Source organism: Coturnix japonica, chromosome 38 (assembly GCF_054131305.1).
Source record: "Coturnix japonica strain WE chromosome 38, WE-NBRP24, whole genome shotgun sequence".
NCBI classification, from domain to species: domain Eukaryota; kingdom Metazoa; phylum Chordata; class Aves; order Galliformes; family Phasianidae; genus Coturnix; species Coturnix japonica.
In genome coordinates this window covers 3,505,294-3,526,359 of record NC_140700.1, presented here as the reverse complement: position 1 = coordinate 3,526,359, position 21,066 = coordinate 3,505,294, and the positions used below count along the sequence as shown (strand labels likewise).

Genomic DNA, 21,066 nt, shown 5'->3' with positions numbered 1-21,066 from the left:
GATATCTGCCAGAAAAAGACCCCCTGGACCCCTGGGGCTGTTCCCTGGGCTCACACAGCACCAGAGACCATCGGGCACAGGGGTGGCCTGGCTGTTTTCCTGCCATGTCACACAGTTCCGTTTCAAAGGGCTCCTTGCCTATCAGGCCGCCCTTTTAAAAAGCAGTTGATACGGGTTATTAATGATATTTACAGGAGAAGTGCTTGGCAATTATTACCTCTGTCTGTCAGAAGGCAATGAATCAGCCCCCTGTGGCAGCACCCCGCTGCAGGGTGTTGCTTTGGTGCGCTGCAGACACAGCTATTGATTCCCATACGATGAGGTTTTGTGGCTGGTGCCATCTATAACAGCTCTCTGCTCTGATGGCTGCATGGCTGCCCTCATCCTTCCTGCCATCCCACCGCCTGCCTCCTCCTCTCCCTCTCTTTTCCTATTCCCTGCAGGTTTCCCACCTGCTTTTTAGTCTCGCTGTTGGAGCATTGCAGGCAGAGACACTTTCCCTGCAGATGATTCACATCTGGGACACAACAGGAGCACAGGGATGAGTTCCTCCCACACCCAGAGCTGTGTCGTGGCAGTTCTATGGGTGCTGTCCATCTCATCACATCCCAAGCACACAGATGGCTGCACGGCTCCATGCAGCACGGGCTGAGGATGAGCCCTTTGCCCTCACCCATCACTTCCCATCCGATTCCTTTCCTCTCATCTCTTTGAACCTGGAAATGAGACACAAGCCGCTCTCTTCTGCCAATCCAGCCTTCAAAGCCCGGGGTTCAGGCCCTGGCACAATACACCCCATTGTCCCTTTTGGATCACAAAGACCAGGAGACGCTGCCCAGCGCCCTGGCCAACAAAGCATCCTCTGCTCACCGCGTGCGGTCGGAGCGAGGGAGGGGTCCGCTGAATATGGGCTATTGTCACGGGGAGCCCCGAGCACCGGGACCTGCACAGGGGATCAAACAGAGCAGGAAGGGGTGGGGTGAGGGGGGACATCCAAAAAAAAACCAACCCCTTGTCCCTCTTCAGATCTCTCCTTATCTCCCCAGCTATCTCCTGGGCTCAGCCTGGGTGTACTTGCTTGCAATTACCTCGGAGAAGCCAATCAGGCGCCGAGCACAGCCCTCGGTCCCCTTGACTGAGGTGATTTATAAATGACTCACGGGGCTTATTTGAACGCAGAGCTGTGAGCGGCTCTCGGCAGCTCCGTCGCTCTTCTCTCCGTGCCACCTCCGCGGCTCCGCATAGGACCGGCCCTTCCTCCGCCCGGCGAGGCACAGGTAACCCCGGCTCCAACAATCCGCTCTTTGTCTGGGTGGGCGTGGGGGATTTACCCTCTGCTTTACACGGCCACTGGGTGTGAGTTTCACTATTTGGAGAACTGGTCCCTTTTTTTTTCTTTTCCTCCCTCCCCTCTTCTTGCAAAGGGGATTTGAGGCAGCAGAACTACAGCAGCACCTGCAAACCGAGAGGTTGATTTATGTAGAGAGGCTGAAAGAGCCAAAGATCTGAATTGGTTATTGCTGGTATAAATCTTGCCATCTTGTCCTCTTGCTGAGACCCACATGGGGTTTTCCCTGCTATAGTATTGATGAGAGACCCTCAGTTTAGTGATCCTTGTTATCAGAACATCTCGTGTATGGGATCTGTAACATCAGATGTCACAGCACAGATTAGACTTTGCACATGCAGGTGTAGCAAGAAGGTATTTGCAGCTCTGTGCAATGGGAGAGGAGCATTCGCTGTGCATAGGAACCCAGACTGAGTGAGGGGTCTTTGATAACCAGGGCAGCAGATGAATGGCTGTGAGCACACAGGTAGAACAGGAGGAGCTTTTGGAGCTGGAAATGAGGAGTGCAGCCTGGGTGCATGGGCTGCATCTCCTTCCGATACCATTGCTTGGGGTGTGACAGCTCAGCTTGGGCAATGTCCCTCAAATACACACTAGAGAAGAATTCCTCCCTTTGCTGTACGCTGCTGTTCATGAGGGCAGGGTGCTTTCTTCTCTGCCCCATTAAAATATATCCATGCCTTCCTCGCAAGCGATCTGAAAGCTTCAGCTGGGACCTGTCCTTCCCTCCTTTGAAGTGAGGTCCTTGAAGTGACATCTGCCACACAGCACTTCTGCCCCAGATCAGAGCTTTCCAGCAGAGAAAAGCTTTCCTACCCTCTACCTCTAGGGGAGGATGGACCTGCTGACCAGCAGGTGTTTGTGCTGCAGAGCTCTCAGCAGGAACCCGGCTCAGTGCAAGAATGCTGCAGCCTGCAGACTTATTAATTCCTTTGGGATTTGTGTTGCCCACCTGCTCTTCAAAGGCGGAGGGTGAGGTCTGTGTTGGAGGCATGCAGAGACTCACGAGGGAGGCCAAGCCTTCTTTTCTGCCTCTAATTCAAACCTTTCCTCCTCCCCATCCCAAGGGTTCTGTATTCAGAGGGAGCAGCCAAGGGATAGGGAGGAAGGGCACAGTGCTTCCTAGGAACAGAAGCAAATGCCATTAAGGTCAGACGCTGCACTCTGCCTGCCAAGGAGCTGGCAACCAGCACTGCCCACAGCAAGGTGACACCTCCAGGCATTGCCACCAGCACAGAGCAGGGCAGCTGGCAGCTCCTGGAGCACTTTCATGGAGCCCCAGCTGGTGATACATCCCAAAAGTCAATCTCCATCCTGGTTCCCTTTCTTGCCTCCTAGCAGAAAGGGGAAGGATGGAAGGGGTTCCAGCTGCAGGGTGAGGTGGAGTGGCTGCAGGCAATGAGCTGGGGCTGTAGGATGAGATGTTCTGTCCCCCCAGAGCCATCACACTGTGCCTTTTCTTAGCTCCAAATCTCTTTGCTGCTGTGGATCTCCGAGCTGGGATGGGCTCCATGTGCACAGCACAGCCCCCTGGGCACGGCGCTGGGTGCAACTGCAGGAGCCACAGAGGGCAGGGCAGGAGCTGAGAGCATGCGGGCTGATCAAACACATGATGGAAAGAGCTGGCCAAATCTGGGCTTGTTTAACCTGCTGTCAACACAGAGCAGATCCCTGTGCCCGCAGCATTTGCTGCATTAACAGAGGCATTAAAAGGAGCAGGAGTCAGGCTGCCGAATACCAGCACTTTAAACTCCCATTCGAGCCAAACACTTTGGCTTCACCTCCCTTAGCTGGCAGATGTCTGCAGATCTTATTATTCTGGTTACCAAGCGCAGAGCTAGTTTGGTTAGAAACTCGTGTGAAGTGGTACATCAAACATTGGCAGCAGCCCAGGGCTATTTCCAGAGTGCTGCACGGGAGCAGAACGCAGCGCTGTTGCTGCCCGCATTGGGCTGGGTTGTTCCAAACAAGAGGAGAGCCTGATGGAAATCACCAACCAAACACCTCAAATGTTCAATCTAAACAGAAAGAAAGCGTTGGTTCCATGCCTGGCTGCTCTGTGGTGAAAGCACAGCAGTGTGGGCTGCTCAGAGGGATGATGGAGCTGAGGCCATCAGCAGATCCATCCTGGCCCCAGCAGTCAGGCAGGATCAGCTCGTGCCTCCCTCATTCTCTTGTCTCCCCAGCATTTATTGTATTGGCCATTGTGAGGGAACCTGAGCTCTGAAAGGAGAGTAGACTGAACTTTGTAGACTGTCATTCTGACTTTTCCAAGGCTAAAAGCCCTCTTTGGGGTGGGATATTTTTCATCACTGAACAACATATTCTACTGGCATCAGCCTCTTCTGTATCCAAAGGGGAGAGAGTAATAGAAAGTTATGAACCCACATTCAGTGCATGCTGCTGAATGCAGCTGGCAGCTCAGCAATGCGATCCCTGCTTCTCCACTTCTGCCTGCTCACCTTCTCATCTGCACTATTAGGAAAGGCATTTATTACCAATATACTTACAACAAAAACACAGGGCTATAGATCTGACCTCACTTCTTCAAGGTGCTTTCTTCCTACAGATAAGCCCTAGGGCAACACAAAGCTAAAGGCAAGTTGGGTCAAAGGGAATTTAACTGCAAAAAGATGCTCTCTGCCAAACAGCCCCACTGAAGGCACTGCCCTGGTGACAAGCTGCTGGTGAGGACCATCAGCCAGACTCGATACCAGGAGGCCTGAGAGTGTGACAGACATGGGAGTGGACCTGCAGGGTTGACTGGTGTTGATAGTGGGGAGAATTATATCACATCCTTCTGTAATATCTGAGCTGACTGATGGCAGAAACCTCCACCTCCTCCTCTTCTTCCTGCCTGAGTGCTTGGCAAGCCCAGCTGGACACTGGAGGTGTGAAAGGGAGAAGGTGTGAGATGGATGCAGATGTGAGGCTGAGGCAGAGCTCAGCTATGGGGAGCATCCAGCATGGCAGCATCCAACACCTCAGCCTTAGCATTGCAGCACCCAGCACTTCAGCATCCAGCACCACAACCACCCAGTCCTTCTCCATGCCCCATCTCAGCATGTGAGCATCCAAGGGTTGCAGGGGAGAGGTGACAGCTTCAGAGATGTGAGCCCTTTTGCTGCATTGCCCCAGGGCTCCCATAGCACCTGCAGTCAGAGCTGTGAGTGGGAGCTGGAAGTGGTGGTTCAGAGCAGCTAGAGTCAAGACCTTGTCCTGGTGTTGCAACCAAACCCTTGCACCTGTGCTTGCTGTCTGTGGCCAGACCTTGCCTCCTGGGGTGGGGGAAAGCAGCATTTTACAGCCCATTCTTGGGCAATGGAGCTGGGAGAGAGATGTTTCTAACAAAGATCCAGCCAGGATTTGGAAGGGGCCAGACCTCTGACCTCCACTAATAGTCAGCAGAAGATCTGTGTGTGCATGTGCTTGTGCAAGGAGAAGGGGGATGGAAAGGGGGTAGAAAAAGGAGGCAACAGTATTTCCAGAGCACTGATTTCTTTTCTCTCTAAGTTATAGATGGGCATTCCTTGAATGCCACACTCCCAAACTGGGATGAATTTGGGCCCTTATGTTGTGCACAACATAAAATCACATTGTTCTCTCACCAAATTCTGATTCCCATTGCCTGGACTGGAGTCCCATTGCTGGGCTGTACCAGCACAGGAAAGCAGCGTTACGCCAATGGGTCCTATCAACCTCAATGTGACTTTTCCCAAACAAAGCTATCACCAGCACGGGGACAGGAGATAAGAGCCCAGCGAGTGCACTTGCGAGATGAACACTGGGAGGAAAAGTCTGTGCTTGGCAAACACAAGGTGGTTTGAGATCAGCAGGGCAGGGAGCAGCCAGGTGTGTCCTGGTGGGACTCAGCTGTGACCTGGCACAACACCTATCACCCATATCACAGTCTCGGAGTGATGTGGTCCTGCCTTCACTTGTTGCTAACGCCAGGTCTCACATCACAGCTACATCCACAGTGTTTCCTGAGCTCTCCAAGATGCCAGGCTCAGTGGGCTCATCCAACATCATGTTTCTCAGCGTCACCCACTCCAGCCAACCCACAGAGAAATAGATTTCCTGAAGCCTCAGCTTGTAATGGGCACTGAGACATAGGAGATCTACTCTCAGAGCTCTCCCCCATTCCCATCCTTTATTTCCATGCCCATATTGGACCTGAGCTCTAAGAAAGCCTGGTCCCTTTGAGGCAACAACACGCTGCTGCTCTGCTTCCCTTCCCACGTGCATTGCATTGCTTGCCATGGTCTTACCCCTTAACACCAGGACAGCTGGTCCTGCCTTTGTTCAGGGCACAATCTCACGGCTAGTTCTCTTTAATACCAAAATCTCAAAGGTTTAACCTGCTGTTTGATCTAGGGCAAGGCCAGTGATAAGCCAAGTCAAGAACTTGACTCTGTCCGAGACGCTGACATCATCAGCCTGTTTGTTTAAGATGGAATTTAATCATGGGGATATTTTCCCCTCTATTCCTGCCTTGTTTATTATTTTTCCTGATTGCCAGCACATTCGCTCAGCGGGAGAAATTCATTAAAGAGCTGTGATATAATTGGCTGATTCAGTCTGTCTGATGGCAGGCAGGCTGCTGGGCAGCAATGGAGCTGACAAATAAAGCTGGGAGACCAAAACTGTTGGGTTTGTCAACCTTAGGAGCCTGTTGCATGGACTGAACTTGGGGTAAAGAATATTTATGAGGGAGAACAGGCAATTTAGAGCAGAGCAGTAGGGCTGGGACCTGGAGCAAGGCTGTGAAGCTGGGACAGGATTTCTGCAGCTCAATATGGGAACAGCAGAGGGGATTTTGCTGTGGGGACTAGAGAAGAGCCCTGGATGTCGCCTGTTCTCAGCCTGCACCAATCCTCCAGAAGGCAGAAATCAGTCTCTCTGGGAAGGGCATCCCTGGTAGGAAGGGATGCAGAGCTGGCAGTGGATGTGTGCCTGCAGAGGGCAGTGGCTGCAGCATCTGTGGGTGCAGGAGGAAGGGCACTGCCTGCTGTGGGGACTTCACCAGGCCCTCAGAGCCATCCAGGGCAGGGGCTCCTGGGGGTCCCATGAGCCATGGCAATGTATGTGGAGCAGAGCCTGAATTCCCAAGCATTGCTAGTGCTGGTTAACAGCAAGGTGCACTCGGTGCCACTGTGATTCCTAAGGCAGCAGTGGGGTTGATGACCTCCCTCTCTTAACCCATTAGCATCATCTGCTGACCTAAATTCCCCCAAAGTTTCGGCTGCATGCATCACATGTTCCTTCCTGCTCCAGGCTGCACACACCCTCCAGCCCAGGCAGGGATCTGCACAGCACTGGCAGCATTGCTCCTACTCAGGAACGTTTGCTCATCCTGGATGTGTGATGACTTCAGTGGTACCTGAAAGCAGTGAGGAAAGAGAAAGGGGGAGGCTTCAGATCGTTCCACGCAACCTTGGCAACATGGATGTTGTTTCTTGATCCACTCTCCTGTCTGAATCACCTGCTTTTTAAACCCCCTCTTCTGCTCCTGTGTTGGGCAACAACCCACTTACATCACTGCTGTGCCACAGATCATTACCAATACCCTGATCCATGCCTGACCACTTCCTCTCTCCACCCTCAGGCTCCTCAGCTTGTAATGCTTCTCCCCTCTTCCCAGTCATGGTAAAAAGAGCTCTTTGAAGTTCATCAGCTTCTTTGGTAAGACCCAGATACCACTCAGGACTAGTCCATCAGGATGCTTTGGCATCATCATCACTGAAACGAATTAGCAACAGTTATCTTTCCGTGCATCGCTTCCTATAATAGATCCAGGACAAGTTCACGGGCTCTTATGGCAAATGGGATGTAGGAAGGCTGCTGTGATTGAGTGTGATGGGCAGTGAAACAGGGACAGCTTGGATGGGAGCAACATTTCATCACAGCACCGGTGTCTGCTGCTGCATGAGCTGCAGCTGTGCCAACACTGATGGCAGGTGGAGAAACTGAGACAAGAGATGGTTTAAGTGACCTGCCTAAGGCAAAAAGGGCAGGCACTGGCAGAGCCGAGGCTGATACCTGTGCTCATCTGCCAGGCAATCCAGGGTGGGCTCTGTCCCCTTCACACAGCATCACTTTTAGCATCACCTGAAAGTAGCTGGGGAAGGCTCATGGGGATCAGCAGTCCCTGGTGCTGGAGAAGCCACTCCCAGCGCCTGCCTCTGCGCACAGGGAAACTATTTAGGGTGGAGATGTTCTGGGAGGGCTCCCAGAGGCTGGAGGTGTCCGGTCTGTTATACAGCAGGTGGGGGCAGCTCCAGTCACACTCTTGGATTTGCTTGTTCTATTTTTCTTATGGGAAACATTTAAATGATCCAGAGATGAGCCACGCCAGACCCCGCTATGCCATCGAACGCCCCGCGTACTCGGTCAGCCTCTTTGATGAAGAGTTTGAGAAGAAAAGCAGAAGTTATCCCGTTGGGGACAAGTTGAAAAGCCTTTTCAGGTAACACAGAATCCTATCCCTGCTCCTGGGGTAAAACTACAGCTGAGCTGGTCTGGAATTGGGTTATAATTTGGACCTGGGGATGTAGTTCATATTTTAAGCCTGGGAAACCTCCACAGTCTTTGATGGATGAAAAGCATGGGATAAACATGCATGGTGCAGAAGCAAGTGGGACAGGATGCTGTTCTCACTGCATCAGCTTGTTATGCTGTAAGGCACAGAAGCAGCTTTTGGGGTTTGGGTTGCTGATGATACAGGTATGAGCATGTAGACTATTTCTTTAAGCTTTCCAGCTGGGGTTTCCTTTTGTCAGCTCCTGTACTGGCTTCCATTTAAGAAAAACAAATTATCCTGCTGAGTGCTGTCCAGGAAATCTCACTCTGCTCCCTGGCAGAGTGAAGGCAGTGGTACAGAGCACACATGTGGGCAAGCAGAGGTGTGAGAAGCTGCATGTGTCAGCTCAGAAACATCATCCTCCCTGACATCCTTGGGGTTTTCTGATCACACACCTGCACAAGTTCATCTTTGGCTCTGCACAACCACCCCTGTCATTGCTCAGAAGGTCCTTCCTTGCTTTCTTGTTTCCTTCCCTGCTCATGCCCCTCTTTACTTCTTCCCTTCTTTGCTTCTTTGCATATATATATATTTTGTCTCCTCCAGATGTTCGGCTTCCAGATTCAAGCTCATCCTCTTCAGCCTGTTCCCAATACTTGTGTGGCTTCCCAAGTATAAAATCAAGGAGTACATCTTGCCTGATGTTCTCGGTGGGGTCAGTGCGGGGACGATCCAAGTGCCACAAGGTGAGAAGCAACAGCTTTCCCTTCCACTGGGAGGGGATAGCACTGCGATGCAAGTGGGTAACCCCCCAGCCTTTGGGGGTTTCCATGCAAACCTGAGCTCTCCCTCCCATTTGTCTGTCCCTCTTTGTTCCTGTGGACCCTTCCCCTTCCAGCTCTGCCTGGCCACACAGCTCTGGGGCTGTCAGCATCCTCAAGATCAGAACCAGAGCATGGGCAAGGGCTGCTTGGACCAGGCTGACCTGCACCTTCCCATTATGTTCCCTAGGGATGGCTTTTGCGCTGCTGGCCAATCTGCCTCCTGTCAATGGGCTCTACTCCTCCTTCTTCCCTTTGATAACGTACCTCTTCCTTGGTGGTATTCACCAGATGGTCCCAGGTGAGTCTGCAGAGCAATTCTCTGCACAGAGCAGCTAAGTACCAACTGGATGGGAATACTCAGTGTGTCCTGGAATAGCAATGTTTGGGCAGGCTTGGTTTATGGTGTTTCTGATCCCCTGATGGGCTGAGTGACTCGTTCAGGACAGCCTAACCTGTCTGAGTGCTTTCCAGGGCAGGACATTCTCCAAAGCAAACTACTGACATCACTGTGTTGTGCCAAAGGTACTTTTGCAGTCATCAGCATTATTGTTGGCAACGTCTGCCATGAGCTGGCTCCAGAGTCAGACTTCCAGTACTTCAACCACACTACCAATGAGACCAGCGTGAATACCACAGCCATGGAAGCAGCCAGACTGGAGATCTCTGCCACGCTAGCCTGCCTGACTGCCATCATACAAGTAAGGACTCTGCACCACTTCTGCTATGTGCCCTGTCCGAAGCTGGCCCCCAGGGATTCATCCTCCCTGGAGCAGAAGCAAGGGCTGGGAGCAGATATTGGAAGTGGCCCTACTGGAGCTGGCCTGTTTCTAATAATTCCTTGTCTGTCCTACCCTAGCTGTGCCTGGGATTCGTGCAGTTTGGCTTTGTTGCTATCTACCTGTCAGAGTCTTTCATCAGGGGCTTCATGACAGCAGCAGGGCTGCAGATCCTCATCTCCGTGCTCAAGTACGTCTTCGGCTTGACAGTCCCATCTTACACCGGGCCCTTAGCTATCGTCTATGTAAGTGGGTGCTTGGACAGGGACCTTCCCTGTACCTCCTTCCCACCACACTGCAGGCACCATAGTCACTGTGATGGGGAAACTGGGGTTGGGAGAGGGTGGAGGGAGGGGGAATGCAGCTGGCTGCACACCTGCACTGCTGCCCCATCACAACTCAGGGTGTTTGCAGGTGATTACTGTAATAACTACCATCCACTGGGTCTAAAGTCCCATGGCATTTTCTTCTCTTCTCTCCCCTTTAGACATTCATTGATATTTGCAAAGGTCTGCCCAAAACCAATGTGGCCTCCCTGGTCTATGCTTTGATCAGTGCTGTGCTCCTGATCGTCGTCAAGGAACTCAACCTGAAGTACATGAAAAAGATCCGGATGCCCATTCCTATGGAGATCATCATTGTAAGTAATACATGAGCTGTCCCTCAGACCTCCAGGTGACAGACCTTCCCCTCCCATCTCAGCCCTGGGATGCCCAGTTCTGCTCTGAGGGGGACTTTGGAGGAGGAAAGCACATCCATGCTCAGTGCAGTACTCTTGGGTATGAAATGGGGCTATCCTTGTGGAGGATACCCTTGAAACACAGCTCATCCCCCTTGGGCTGCACCTGCATCCTGATATCACCAAACATGAGAAACAAAACTCCTGCATGGGATGTTCTCTCCTGTTCCAGTCTGAATTTAGTGCTGATTTTCTACCACCAGCCCCAGGATTACCACTTAATGCTTCTGAGACAGCTCACGTTCTGCTTACTGCTCTTTTACTCTCTGCATTTGCAGGTAATAGTTGCAACTGCTATCTCTGGCAGCTTTAAGATGCCCGAAAAGTACAACATGCCAGTGGTTGGGAAGATCAGCATGGGGTAAGTACATGTGCGCATCTGACTCACCATCCAAATAACTTCCCTTCCTCTTCCTCATTCTATATCCTGGAAAACCACTCCCTGCTCTACAACAACCCCTTTCAGGACTGCCAGGCAGATCTGCTGTGCCCTGTTCCACCACACCACCATCCCCTAACCCTGTCCACAGCTTAGACACATTCAGACACCATTCCTAAACACACATCCCTGCCTCCAATGCCAGCATCCCAACCACCTCTCGCCTCTGTTCTGAATGCAGGTTCCCAGAGCCCACCCTGCCCCTTGTGAGCAAGTGGAAGGACATGATTGGCACAGCCTTCTCGCTCGCCATCGTGAGCTACGTGATCAACCTGGCCATGGGGAGGACTCTGGCAGCCAAGCATGGCTATGATGTGGACCCCAACCAGGTAATGCTTGCTCTGGAGGGACACAGGAATGTTCCCTTGGCCCTCAAGCATGAAAGGAAGACCTTGCTGCATGAATGGGAAGCTTGCAAATGCACGTGGCTGCTCAAAACGTACGTGCTTCTCCCACGCACGTGGCAGCCTGCCAGGCAGGGGCTGAAAGGACATGGTAGATCCATTTCCTACAGGTGGGAGAGGCACTGTCAAGGGGAGGAAAAGACTTAGATTCAGCTCATTGCTTTGCTTTCCCTCCAGAGCTGAGGCTTCAGTCTCAGGTTTTGGCCCTGATGGCATTTTTGCAGGTAGTTGAAGCACAGTGAAGCACATGTGTTTCTCCCTGAGCAGACGAGGGCCTGGATTCCTGGTGTGTCACCTAGATACTGTGAGAAGCAGGACATTAAATAATCCTCACCTGTCATCATTGGCACCGGTGGTAGCTTTCAATAAGAGCCATGCATACCACATGAAGCCCTGCCCTTAGTGTGTCAACAGCTGACAACGTGTTTGTATGGCATGGTGCTTCCAGGCTTCTCTGCCATAGTCGCTGCAACCCATCTCATCTCTTCTTGGAGGGAAAGGCTCTGGGATACACTGCAGAGAGTAGGAGCTGGGGGTCGTGTTTCTCTTCTCAAACACCTCTACAGGGCAGGAGTGGAGCAGCTCACTGAGATCAATGTGTTCCTTGTTCTCTGCAGGAAATGCTGGCCCTGGGCTGCAGTAACTTCTTTGGATCCTTCTTCAAGATCCACGTCATCTGCTGCGCTCTCTCTGTCACTCTCGCTGTGGATGGGGCAGGAGGGAAATCACAAGTTAGTACTCCCCCATCTTCAATGCAAATCCCTGCAGAGGTGCATGCTGCCAGTGTGACATCACACGTAGGAGTGCTGTTAAATACAAAATATACTCCCACAGCCCAATTTTTCCCTGCATGGTTCATTGGACCTGTCTCAGACACTGGGCTGTCAGCGTGTGCTCCCACTCTGGCTGCTCAGACTGAGCAAAGCAGAGCAGAACTGCCACGTGATGGAAGCTGGGGGCTGTCTGTGAGACCCTCATCAGAGGCAATGGCTGCTCACACAGTCCTGCAGTGCCCAGCTCCAGTGTTGGCTGAAGCAGCTGGAGAGCAAGGACCAGGAGTGGGTTCAGGAAGGCCCTGATGTTTAATGAGGTGGTTTTTCTCCTTTCTGCAGGTGGCGAGCTTCTTTGTGGCAATGGTGGTTATGGTGACCATGCTCTCTCTGGGGATTTATCTTGAACCTCTTCCAAAGGTAAGGTGAACAAATGTGCAAAAAGTGCAGCAGAAGCATTTCAACCTCTCCATGCTGGAGAATGCCCAGCTTTGCTTTGGAGAGCTCATCAAACCTTGCTTGATGCAATCCATTGTGCAGCATGATTTGCTATGGGCTGGGGTCCCATCGGTAGGAAACAATGATCATGCTCCAAACATGATCTCTGTGATCTTCGTTGTCTCCATTGTGCTGGTGGGCTGGGAAAGCACATCCTCAGCACCACATATAGGGTAACACCTTGTCCTCCCATCTATAGTCTGTGCTGGGAGCCCTCATCGCTGTCAACCTGAAGAACTCCCTCAAGCAGCTGGCTGATCCCTTCTACCTGTGGAAGAAGAGCAAGCTGGACTGCGTGAGTGCCTGGGGATGGGTGGGGGGATCTCTGCATCCATCCTTGGGAAGGTGGGCTTTGCTCTACTGCTGTGCTCCATCCACTTCTGAGTGGTCCGGAGCCGTGGCCTGGCCACATATCATGGAGGCTGAACTATTACCTGCTCTGTTTAAATGCCAATCATCCTCAGGAGCCTGTTTGCCCAGAACTAGCCAAACCGGCCCTGCTCAATATCTAGGAGTCATGACTTAAAAACTCACACAATAGCCCTCCAGGGTGAGGAGAGCCCTTCGCAGCGATAAGGACTCCAGGCACTGGTTGATGTATAAACCCAAGGGGGGGGCGTGAGGGGGAGTGAGAACGGAATTTGGAAATGTCTGACATAAAAAGACAGTGTTTGAACAGGGCTCCCAGGGCTGAGTGGTGTGTGTGGACACCCAGCCAATATCCTGTCAGTGCTGCCTTATCGGTAGACATCGCGAGTCCAAAGGGGTTGACCTGAGTCTTCAACAGCTTTCCCAAAACGCTGTTCAAACAGCTGGGAGCAGTCCCAGATGAGCTCTGTGATGTGAGATGAAGGTATGGGCCCACTGTCCAGCATAGAGCTCCCAGCAAGCACAAACTGCCTTCAGTGCAAGAAGAGTGAGGACAAAGCAAATGCCATCGGGGTGAACTACGCTCCGCTGACCTTAATCTCCCTGGAATTTGAACTAGATTCAATGTCCTTCCTGTCCCAAACTGGGGAACACCACTTCTGGGTGTTGTCAGCCTATTGGTGTCCATTACCTCAGGTCCGGTTGTATTTTGGTGCTAATCACAGGGATTGCACCATAGGCACACTCCTGTGTCCAGTCCGGATGGAGAGAATTCACATGTATAGGCATCATTCTTAATCTGACATTAAGATGTTGAAATTATCAAAATTACCCTGATTTGATCAAGATCAAAGTTAACTCTTCATAGTCTTGAGGTTGTGCTTAAAATCCCCTTAGTAATAATTCTCACGGGGCACGTTTATAGAGGACTAATTTCATGTTGGAGGGAGATGCTTGCATGCTGATATATAAAAATGACAAATGACAGGGCTCTGAGCTGAGAGGTGGAGCAGGTTTTGTTATGCCCTGTCACACTTTGTCATCAGATCCTCTCCGTGCTCAGGTCTTTTACAGCAGGAGGCTCAGGAGCTTTGCAGATCGATGCTCATTCCTTCCAAACACTCTGAATGACAGCAGGAGTTTTCCTGGGGGTGGGAGTGCTACCGAGCAGCAGATGGTCTGATCTGTAGGAGACTTTTTGAGCTGAATGAGTGACAGGGGGTCATGCAGCTATGAAGAATTACACCGGTTGCTTTACAGCTGAAAAGCTGGGGCTCCTGGCAAGCTTCCCAGCAGCGATGCTTCATGCGAAAACATGCAATAAGCAGTGCAATTAGAATAGCTGCAGCATTCTTTTGATCCTCAGCTGTGCTGTTCTTTGGGTCCTGAATATCAGCATGAGCCATTTTCCATCCCTCGCTGTGCTCCAGCCCAGGGCACAGCAGAAGGATTGTGCCATGCTCTTCTCTTTTTGCAGCTGGTCTGGTTGGTGAGCTTCCTGGCTGCCTTCTTCTTGAGCCTGCCCTATGGAGTCGCTGTGGGTGTGGGATTTTCTGTGCTGGTTGTGGTTTTCCATACCCAGTTGTAAGTACCACCATAGGTCCAAACACCTAAAGAGAACGAAACATCTCCCAGCAGCAAAATAATAAGCAATAAGTTATTTTCATAAGCAACCTCTGGCCTATGTTTCAAAGGAACGTGCAGTCTGAGCCTGGGGGAGTGCAGGTGTCCTCCTCAGCCCCTGGAATGTGCAAACAGGAATGGCAGGCGCTAATTTACTGCCTTCATTCCCACTCCTGAGCACGGTTAGAGATGTGCACATCCCAAGGCAGGGGGATGTCAGAAGGTATTTACCTCAGCCAGAAAAGCTACCTGCATAGTTCCCAGCAGTGCTGCTCATAGAAAGAAAGAGCCCCATGTATGGTGCAGAGAAGCGCTATTTTTAATCCACAAAGCCCTTCATTAACACCTCCCAGACTGGGAGCTCAGGAAAAGCCTGTCGGCCCTGGGGGTGGGGAGCCCTGCCAGGAGCAGGCTTACAGCCAGGCATGGGATCCAGCTGAAGCTCTGCCTGGCTGCTCTGCAGCCTTATGCTGGGTCTCCCCTGATGAGCAAATCAGTCCCATGGGCTGGCTGTGTTCTGCCAGCATCCAAGCAGGCTCTGCAGGGCTGAAATCTGAGTTTTTTCCTTCAAATCCTAGTGATGGGTGCAATGAGAAGCAGTTTGCTTCTGCTCTAAGACCTTCTCTAACTCTGGTTGGATTTTTCTCCCAGCCGGAATGGTTCTGCACTCGGCCAAGTAACATCCATGGACATCTACAAGAATCCTAAGGCCTACAACAAGGTAAGCAGAAGTTAAAATATCCTCAGAGAAGAAGCTGTTCTTTGCCTTTGGTTCCCAATGTGACCAGGAATCCCAGGCCCAGGTTTCTGTCCCATTGAGTTTGTTTGCTGCTTGTTTCAGGGCTGCTCTTCACTTTGGCTTTCCCAGTCATCCACTGCCCAAAGCCCTGACCACTCCACACCCCACACAGACCCACCACGTCTGGTTTGAGCTCTCCTCTCTCTTTCAGGTACATGAAATCAATGGCATTAAAATTGTGACCTACTGCTCACCACTGTATTTTGCCAACTCAGAGATATTCCGCGAGAAGATTATAGCCAAGGTGAGCAAAGCCCTGAGGAATTCCTGCTTGCAGCCAATCCCAAATAGCCTTTACTCTCTCCTGCCTTGCCAGGCTGAGATAATTAATCCTAGGAACACCGTGAAAGATGCTCTTGTAGATCAAGAGATCTACTCTTCTGCCCTTTTCTCTCCCATCTGTTTTTAGGTCTCACTTTAGAAGTTATATTTGCATCTTGGCATGTCTCCTCCTCCAGGCTCTGCCAAAGCAGTCACCCTGCTGCACGTGTCTCTCCATGCATGTGCCCACCCTGCATGGCAGGACATGGTGCTGTCTGGTTGCCTCCACTGTCACTCACTGTGCACAGCTGCTGCTGTCCTCTTGTGCCACATACAACAGGCCAGGAAAGCTCAGGGGGATCCCTGACTCTGGAGCTGAAGGGGCTTCTTCAGAGATACTCTCTCTCTTTTCTGCAGACTGGAGTGGATCCTGGGAAAGTGTATTTAGCCAGGAAGAAATACGTGAAATGGCAGGAGAAGGGGAGAGCAAAACCATCAACAAAGCCTCCAAAATTCTTACTAAGGCAGAACAAGGTAACTGGGTTTGGGTGCTTGTGATGCTGAATGAAGCTCCCCAGATCTCCATCAGGGAGCTCCTCAAATCCTTCCCTTGTGAAGCATGTTTCCAGTCATCCCCTCTCGGTGCCTGAAAAGATCCTGCATGTACTTCAGTGCGAAAAAGAAAGCAGTTCTTGGTTCACAAAGTGCAGCAGCCCTGCCTGACTGCTTACCTCTGCTTTCCCATAGACCTTATCCTTGCAAGAGCTCCAGAAAGACTTTGAAAGCACCTCTCCAACAGACACCAACAACAACCAGACGACTGCTAACGGCGCCAGCATCTCTTACGTCACATTCTGCCCTCCTGCCAATGGTGCTGGGCAGGTTCACACCTCCAGTGAGCTGGGCAGCACCACCACTCTGCAAGGAAGCACCTTCAAGGCCACGTCAGCTGCAGATGTTGACCCCATGGCCACAGCACCGCCCTATGTCAGCTTCCACACCATCATCCTGGACATGAGTGGGGTGTGCTTTGTTGACCTCATGGGCACGAAAGCATTGGGCAAGGTGAGTCCTCTGCTACGAACACAGCCAGGCTCCTTACCACCCAGGTACCTTCCACTCCCTTGTGCAGTTTAGATAATGATGTTTACCCTCCTCAATCGGAGGTTTGTGTGAGTTTCTCCTTCAGCATTCCCAGGACACGTGTAAAGCCTTGGATAAAAGACTTGATGTATAAACACAAAGCCAGAGTAGAAGTGTTATTAATGCTTTCTCTGCCCTCTCATCCCTTCTAGCTGTGTTCCAGCTATCAGAAGATTGGGATTAAAGTGTTCTTGGCAAACGTGCATGGTAAGAATCCACATGAAGAGCACATTTCCATGTGCATTTCCTCCATTATGGGACTTTCTTTAGTTTTCTTTATGCAAACTGGACTGGCTGTCATCCCTTTTTAGGACCAAACCAGAACAGATGAAAGAACAGAAGAAACAAATGACAAACGCTGTTCTCTGTCTGCATAATAGGTTCTCTCTATTGGGAAGAGATATTATGGGAAATCTCTGCATTTAGCACATAGAAAAATAGGCTGGCAATAGAACAGTTCAGCAAACTATGCTCTCTGCTCCTGCTTAAGCTCTGAGAACCACCATCAGCCATGTTCACTACTAAAGGTTTCCTGGTTTCCTTCTTTGCTCTCACCCTGGTTCACACACCTTCCTTTTCCCCAGCCCAGGTGTACAACGACATCAGCACAGGTGGTGTTTTTGAAGAAGGAGGCCTGGACCGAAAGCACATCTTCCTCACCATCCATGATGCCGTTCTGTTTGCACTAGCTAATATCAAAGAAGTCGTCCACCCACCCATCTTAGAAGAGGTACATTCGCTCCCCATTTGCTTTCTCTCCACCTCACAGTACTGTACTGCTAAGTCCATACACTGTGCCAGCACAAGGAAGAACAAAATCTCACTAATGCACATAGCAAACTTTCTTGTTTATCTTAAGTGGTAAAGGTCTAAATCCAACCAAATGTTTCATATCCGAATTTTCATGTACGAGCCAAACACCTGCTGATTGAATTGCATTAAACGGGAAGTCGGAAGCATAAATGTTTTCTGCAAGGCTCCAGCTTGGAGATGAAAGTTGTTCCAGCCCATAGGGGCCAATAGAGCAGTGCCAGGTCTGTGCTCTCTGTTTGGTGTTGGCTGGAACATGCAACTGCACTCAAGGGCAGAATATGGCCACTGCAAAAGGAGGTAAAGCAAATGCACCTGCCCTTGAACATCCATCAATGCTTCCCTTAGTGGGAAGAGAAAAGGTCAAAGCAGGAACATGGCACATGCTGACAACAGAGGGTCAGATAGGTTATTTCCCAAACATGGGTTGGTTTATTGCATAATAAGCAGAGCTAGAACCAGGGCAGTCTTACTCAGTTACCTTATAAGAGTAAGTTTACGTATGCCTTATCTCTGCAGTGATATGTAAGTGCTAACTCAGTCAGCAACGATAAATAGCTGCAACAAGATTCCACCTGTGCCCTTTCTGCTTGGGCATTTCCCTTTGGGCATGTGTGATGGTTTGAAGTGTGAGCTACTCATATCTTTCATTGTGTTTTGTCTCTGAACTCTGTTAATACATGAATTTGATTCTTTCCATCCCAGAGGCCGAATCAGACAGAGCTCTCCATCTACGATGAGTCTGTGGATGAAAGCAGCTCAGAGTTCACAAACTTGGAGGAGGTTAGTCCTAATGCCTGGGGTCACTTCTTTACCTGGGGGCAAGAAGGAAACCAGGTGGGACATCCTCCCTCTAATCAGGAGGAGGCACTGTCTGATGCTGACCCCTACACTATGAAGAGGAGGCCAGGGAAGGGCTGGGGCTTCAGGTGACATTTCTCTTGCTGGGTTTGCACTCTGCCATGGCATCAGCCCTAACTCAGCACGCCTTATGTGCCCTCTAGGAGATGTTTGGAAGCATGTTCCATTCAGAGACACAGACAGCGCTGTGAGCCTCGTGCTGATAAACCCTCCTGGACAGCCTCCTCTCTCTCATCCCATCGTGAAGAGCTGCATTCCTACCCAGGAATACAAAGAGTTTGCAAAGCAAGAAGTCATCAAGCCTCTTGAACTGGTATATTTCTCCTCCTGCTCTGCTTCTGGTGCTCAGAGAAACGGCCTCTGGAGCAGACAACGGATCAGCACAGAGCAGGAACTCAGGAAATGCCACCCCATTAATCACAGAAGGGAAGCAAGCTCGCCCGATGGCAGGTGCCTCAGCACATGGGATGATCACTTGGCTTTGCCACGTGCTTGCCTTTGTCTCACACAGTCGCACTCTTCTCCCCACAGAGGCATTACATCATTTGGGCATCCCCCTTTTTTTCCTTTTCCTTCCTCCTCCTTCTTTTTCCGATGAAATGAAATTAAGCAAATATTGCGAGCTTCTCACAGCTCTGAATCATGAGCAAAAACAGCTCTTGCAAGGTGCAGCCTGTAAGGAAACGTTTGGAAACATGCACTGACCATCCAGGTGCCTGCACTGCAGGTGCCAACCTTTGTGCTCCCCCACATTTCTGCAGCTTCCCCGTGCCCCTTGCACTGCTCTCTGTGTGACCCAGAAACCACAGCCTCCAATCAGCGCTGTGTTTCTCCCACCCCAAAGACCCCTGGTGCATTATCTCAGCGGGGCTATTTTCTGGGTTACATTTTGACTTATTAATAGGACTAGTTTGTAATCGGATGTATGAATTCCTCGTTACTGTGTGCTATGTGTGCACGCTGCTCTGCCTGCCCAATAAGTCAGAAGACTTCAGAAGTCCCAGGCTCCAGTTAAAATCCCTCCTGATGTTTTTAGGCATCTTCCTTCTGTTTAAACAGAGCTTCACAGAAGGTTTTTAGACCAGGAATGTCATGAAGGCATTAATTCCAAGCGTGTTCTGCCTCTCTTCCCATCTTGTTCTTTTCAGTACCTGAATGATTCAGCCTGCTATGTGGATTAGTGTTTTAAGAGATATATCTACGTCTATGTATTTTCTTCCCCGAGTCATTTTGAGCACAAAAAAGCAGGGACAGCAAGGAATCCCCTCTTGCACACTGCTCATAAAGTCCTACATCCAAGGCAGCAGTCCATTTTGTATCTTCAACTGGCAACACCTGCACTATAGGGGGCTTCTAAGGACAAGCTCTCACATGGTCACTCAGGCAGCAAAACTCTCTTTTTATATGTGATATTTCTATAACAATTCTCTATTGCATATTTGATGATTTCCATTAGAATTCATCTCACGTTGGTAACACCAGGACCATCTACCTCTCAGGCAAACAAGCCTGACACTCTAACCCAGAGATAGACAGATGAGATCTTAATCATTTCTAGAAACCTGGCATTCTTTTATATTTGAGTGATGCTTGTAACAAGTGCTATTTTAATTCCCCTTTCTGACATCTCCCCAGTGCTGATATTGTGACAGTAATGACAAGATAACAATCTAAAGCCTGAAAAAAATCTAAGCAGAAGCCAAGAGTTAAAGGGACCCTTTTTCAGTGCATTTCAACCTCAAATGTGGCTTTGATGTATGTAAGGCCATAGGAAATGTATTATGTCTTCAGTTGCAATGAATGCAGCTTTTTCTGTTTGATTTTCAAATCCTCCTACAAAGTATATCCGGCACTGGGATAAAGACAAGAGTCAACAAGCAAAACTGAACAGTCATGGAAGCAAAAGTGAACAGTCTGTTGTATTTCCAGGAATGCAAAATAATAATAAAGTAGCATTAATAATCGAAGCAAATGATATTTTTAAAGCTCATTTCGATTTTATCACTCCATGACTTTAAGGAGATAAGCAAGCTTCAGTGCACAATTGCAAAGTACAGGTTGAGTTGATTCATTAACACATTGCTGGAAAGTTTTCTGAGCAGACAAAGCTCCCAGATGTCCCATTTGGAAGGAAAATAGAGCTTCATGAACCATCATAGCTAAAGAAACATAACAGGTAACCACATCACGACCCGCCACTTCGGTTTTATGTAACACCTCATTAACCAAGCCACCATTTCTCTACCTCAGTTTCAGATTACGTGGTGCAGGAGAGTAACAACACCAAAGAAAGTGAGTTTCCCATAAGAAAAAAAGCCACCTACTAATAGTTATTACTTATTTTGATCTGATTATTCCAGAACTGTGTTTTTGTTGTACGAGCTGCAAACAAGAGCTGAATTATCTTATCTTGGAGAGTGATTACTCATGTTGTTTTGCTACTGCCTGAGAGTTCCTTCTATTCACCCATTTGAAAAACAAAGAAGAAAAGGAATAAAGAAATAGGTGCAATGGAACACGAAGCTACCTTACAGTAAGGAATCAGTATACATACAGTGATGACAGCCCAGGACAAATCATTCCTCCTTTTGGTAACCACGGGGCACCTCTGGTGATAAGATGGACTGATAGAGCTTCCAGTGGTTCTATATCTTCATTTCCATGGCCTGGAAAGGAAAGTGAGGGAAAGGGGTAGAAAATCTTATATTACGGTGTCCTTTTATTGCTCTTAAAGTGTTTAACAGCTCTAAAGCCTCCCCAGATAAAACTCATGTTGTATAACCAGCTCAGAATGTTTGTAATTTATTTAATTTAATATCGGTTTTGTTCTTTTCCCCCCTTTTTTATATATATATAATAAAGAATGTGTGAACAATCAC

The 21,066-nt window shown here is 49.8% G+C and overlaps 2 protein-coding genes across 3 annotated transcripts in view; one reads left to right on the top strand and one right to left on the bottom strand.

The window, feature by feature from the left end:
- The window catches only part of LOC146754799 (uncharacterized), a 37,392-nt gene that overhangs the window by 15,965 nt on the left and 361 nt on the right, over nt 1-21,066 (bottom strand). The window contains exons 2-3 of one of the 2 annotated variants that reach the window (XM_085527137.1): nt 20,742-20,853; nt 1,161-1,455 (exon numbers count right to left, since the gene is read on the bottom strand). In XM_085527137.1, coding sequence (XP_085383263.1) covers nt 1,161-1,455; nt 20,742-20,853 — 407 coding nt within the window. Of the gene's footprint in view, nt 1-1,160; nt 1,456-20,081; nt 20,347-20,741; nt 20,854-21,066 lie in introns of those variants that run through there. The other variant, XR_014938761.1, reaches the window with a different exon arrangement.
- SLC26A9 (solute carrier family 26 member 9) lies at nt 1,171-21,065 on the top strand. The gene is made up of 21 exons (XM_015885285.3): nt 1,171-1,277; nt 7,691-7,817; nt 8,478-8,617; nt 8,883-8,993; nt 9,218-9,393; nt 9,552-9,716; nt 9,959-10,111; nt 10,489-10,571; nt 10,831-10,978; nt 11,671-11,784; nt 12,166-12,243; nt 12,521-12,616; nt 14,168-14,274; nt 14,965-15,034; nt 15,264-15,356; nt 15,791-15,907; nt 16,121-16,438; nt 16,669-16,723; nt 17,101-17,246; nt 18,032-18,109; nt 18,331-21,065. Exons 2-21 carry the CDS (start codon nt 7,693-7,695, stop codon nt 18,376-18,378), a joined length of 2,421 nt encoding a protein of 806 aa, XP_015740771.2. The 5' UTR covers nt 1,171-1,277; nt 7,691-7,692; the 3' UTR covers nt 18,379-21,065.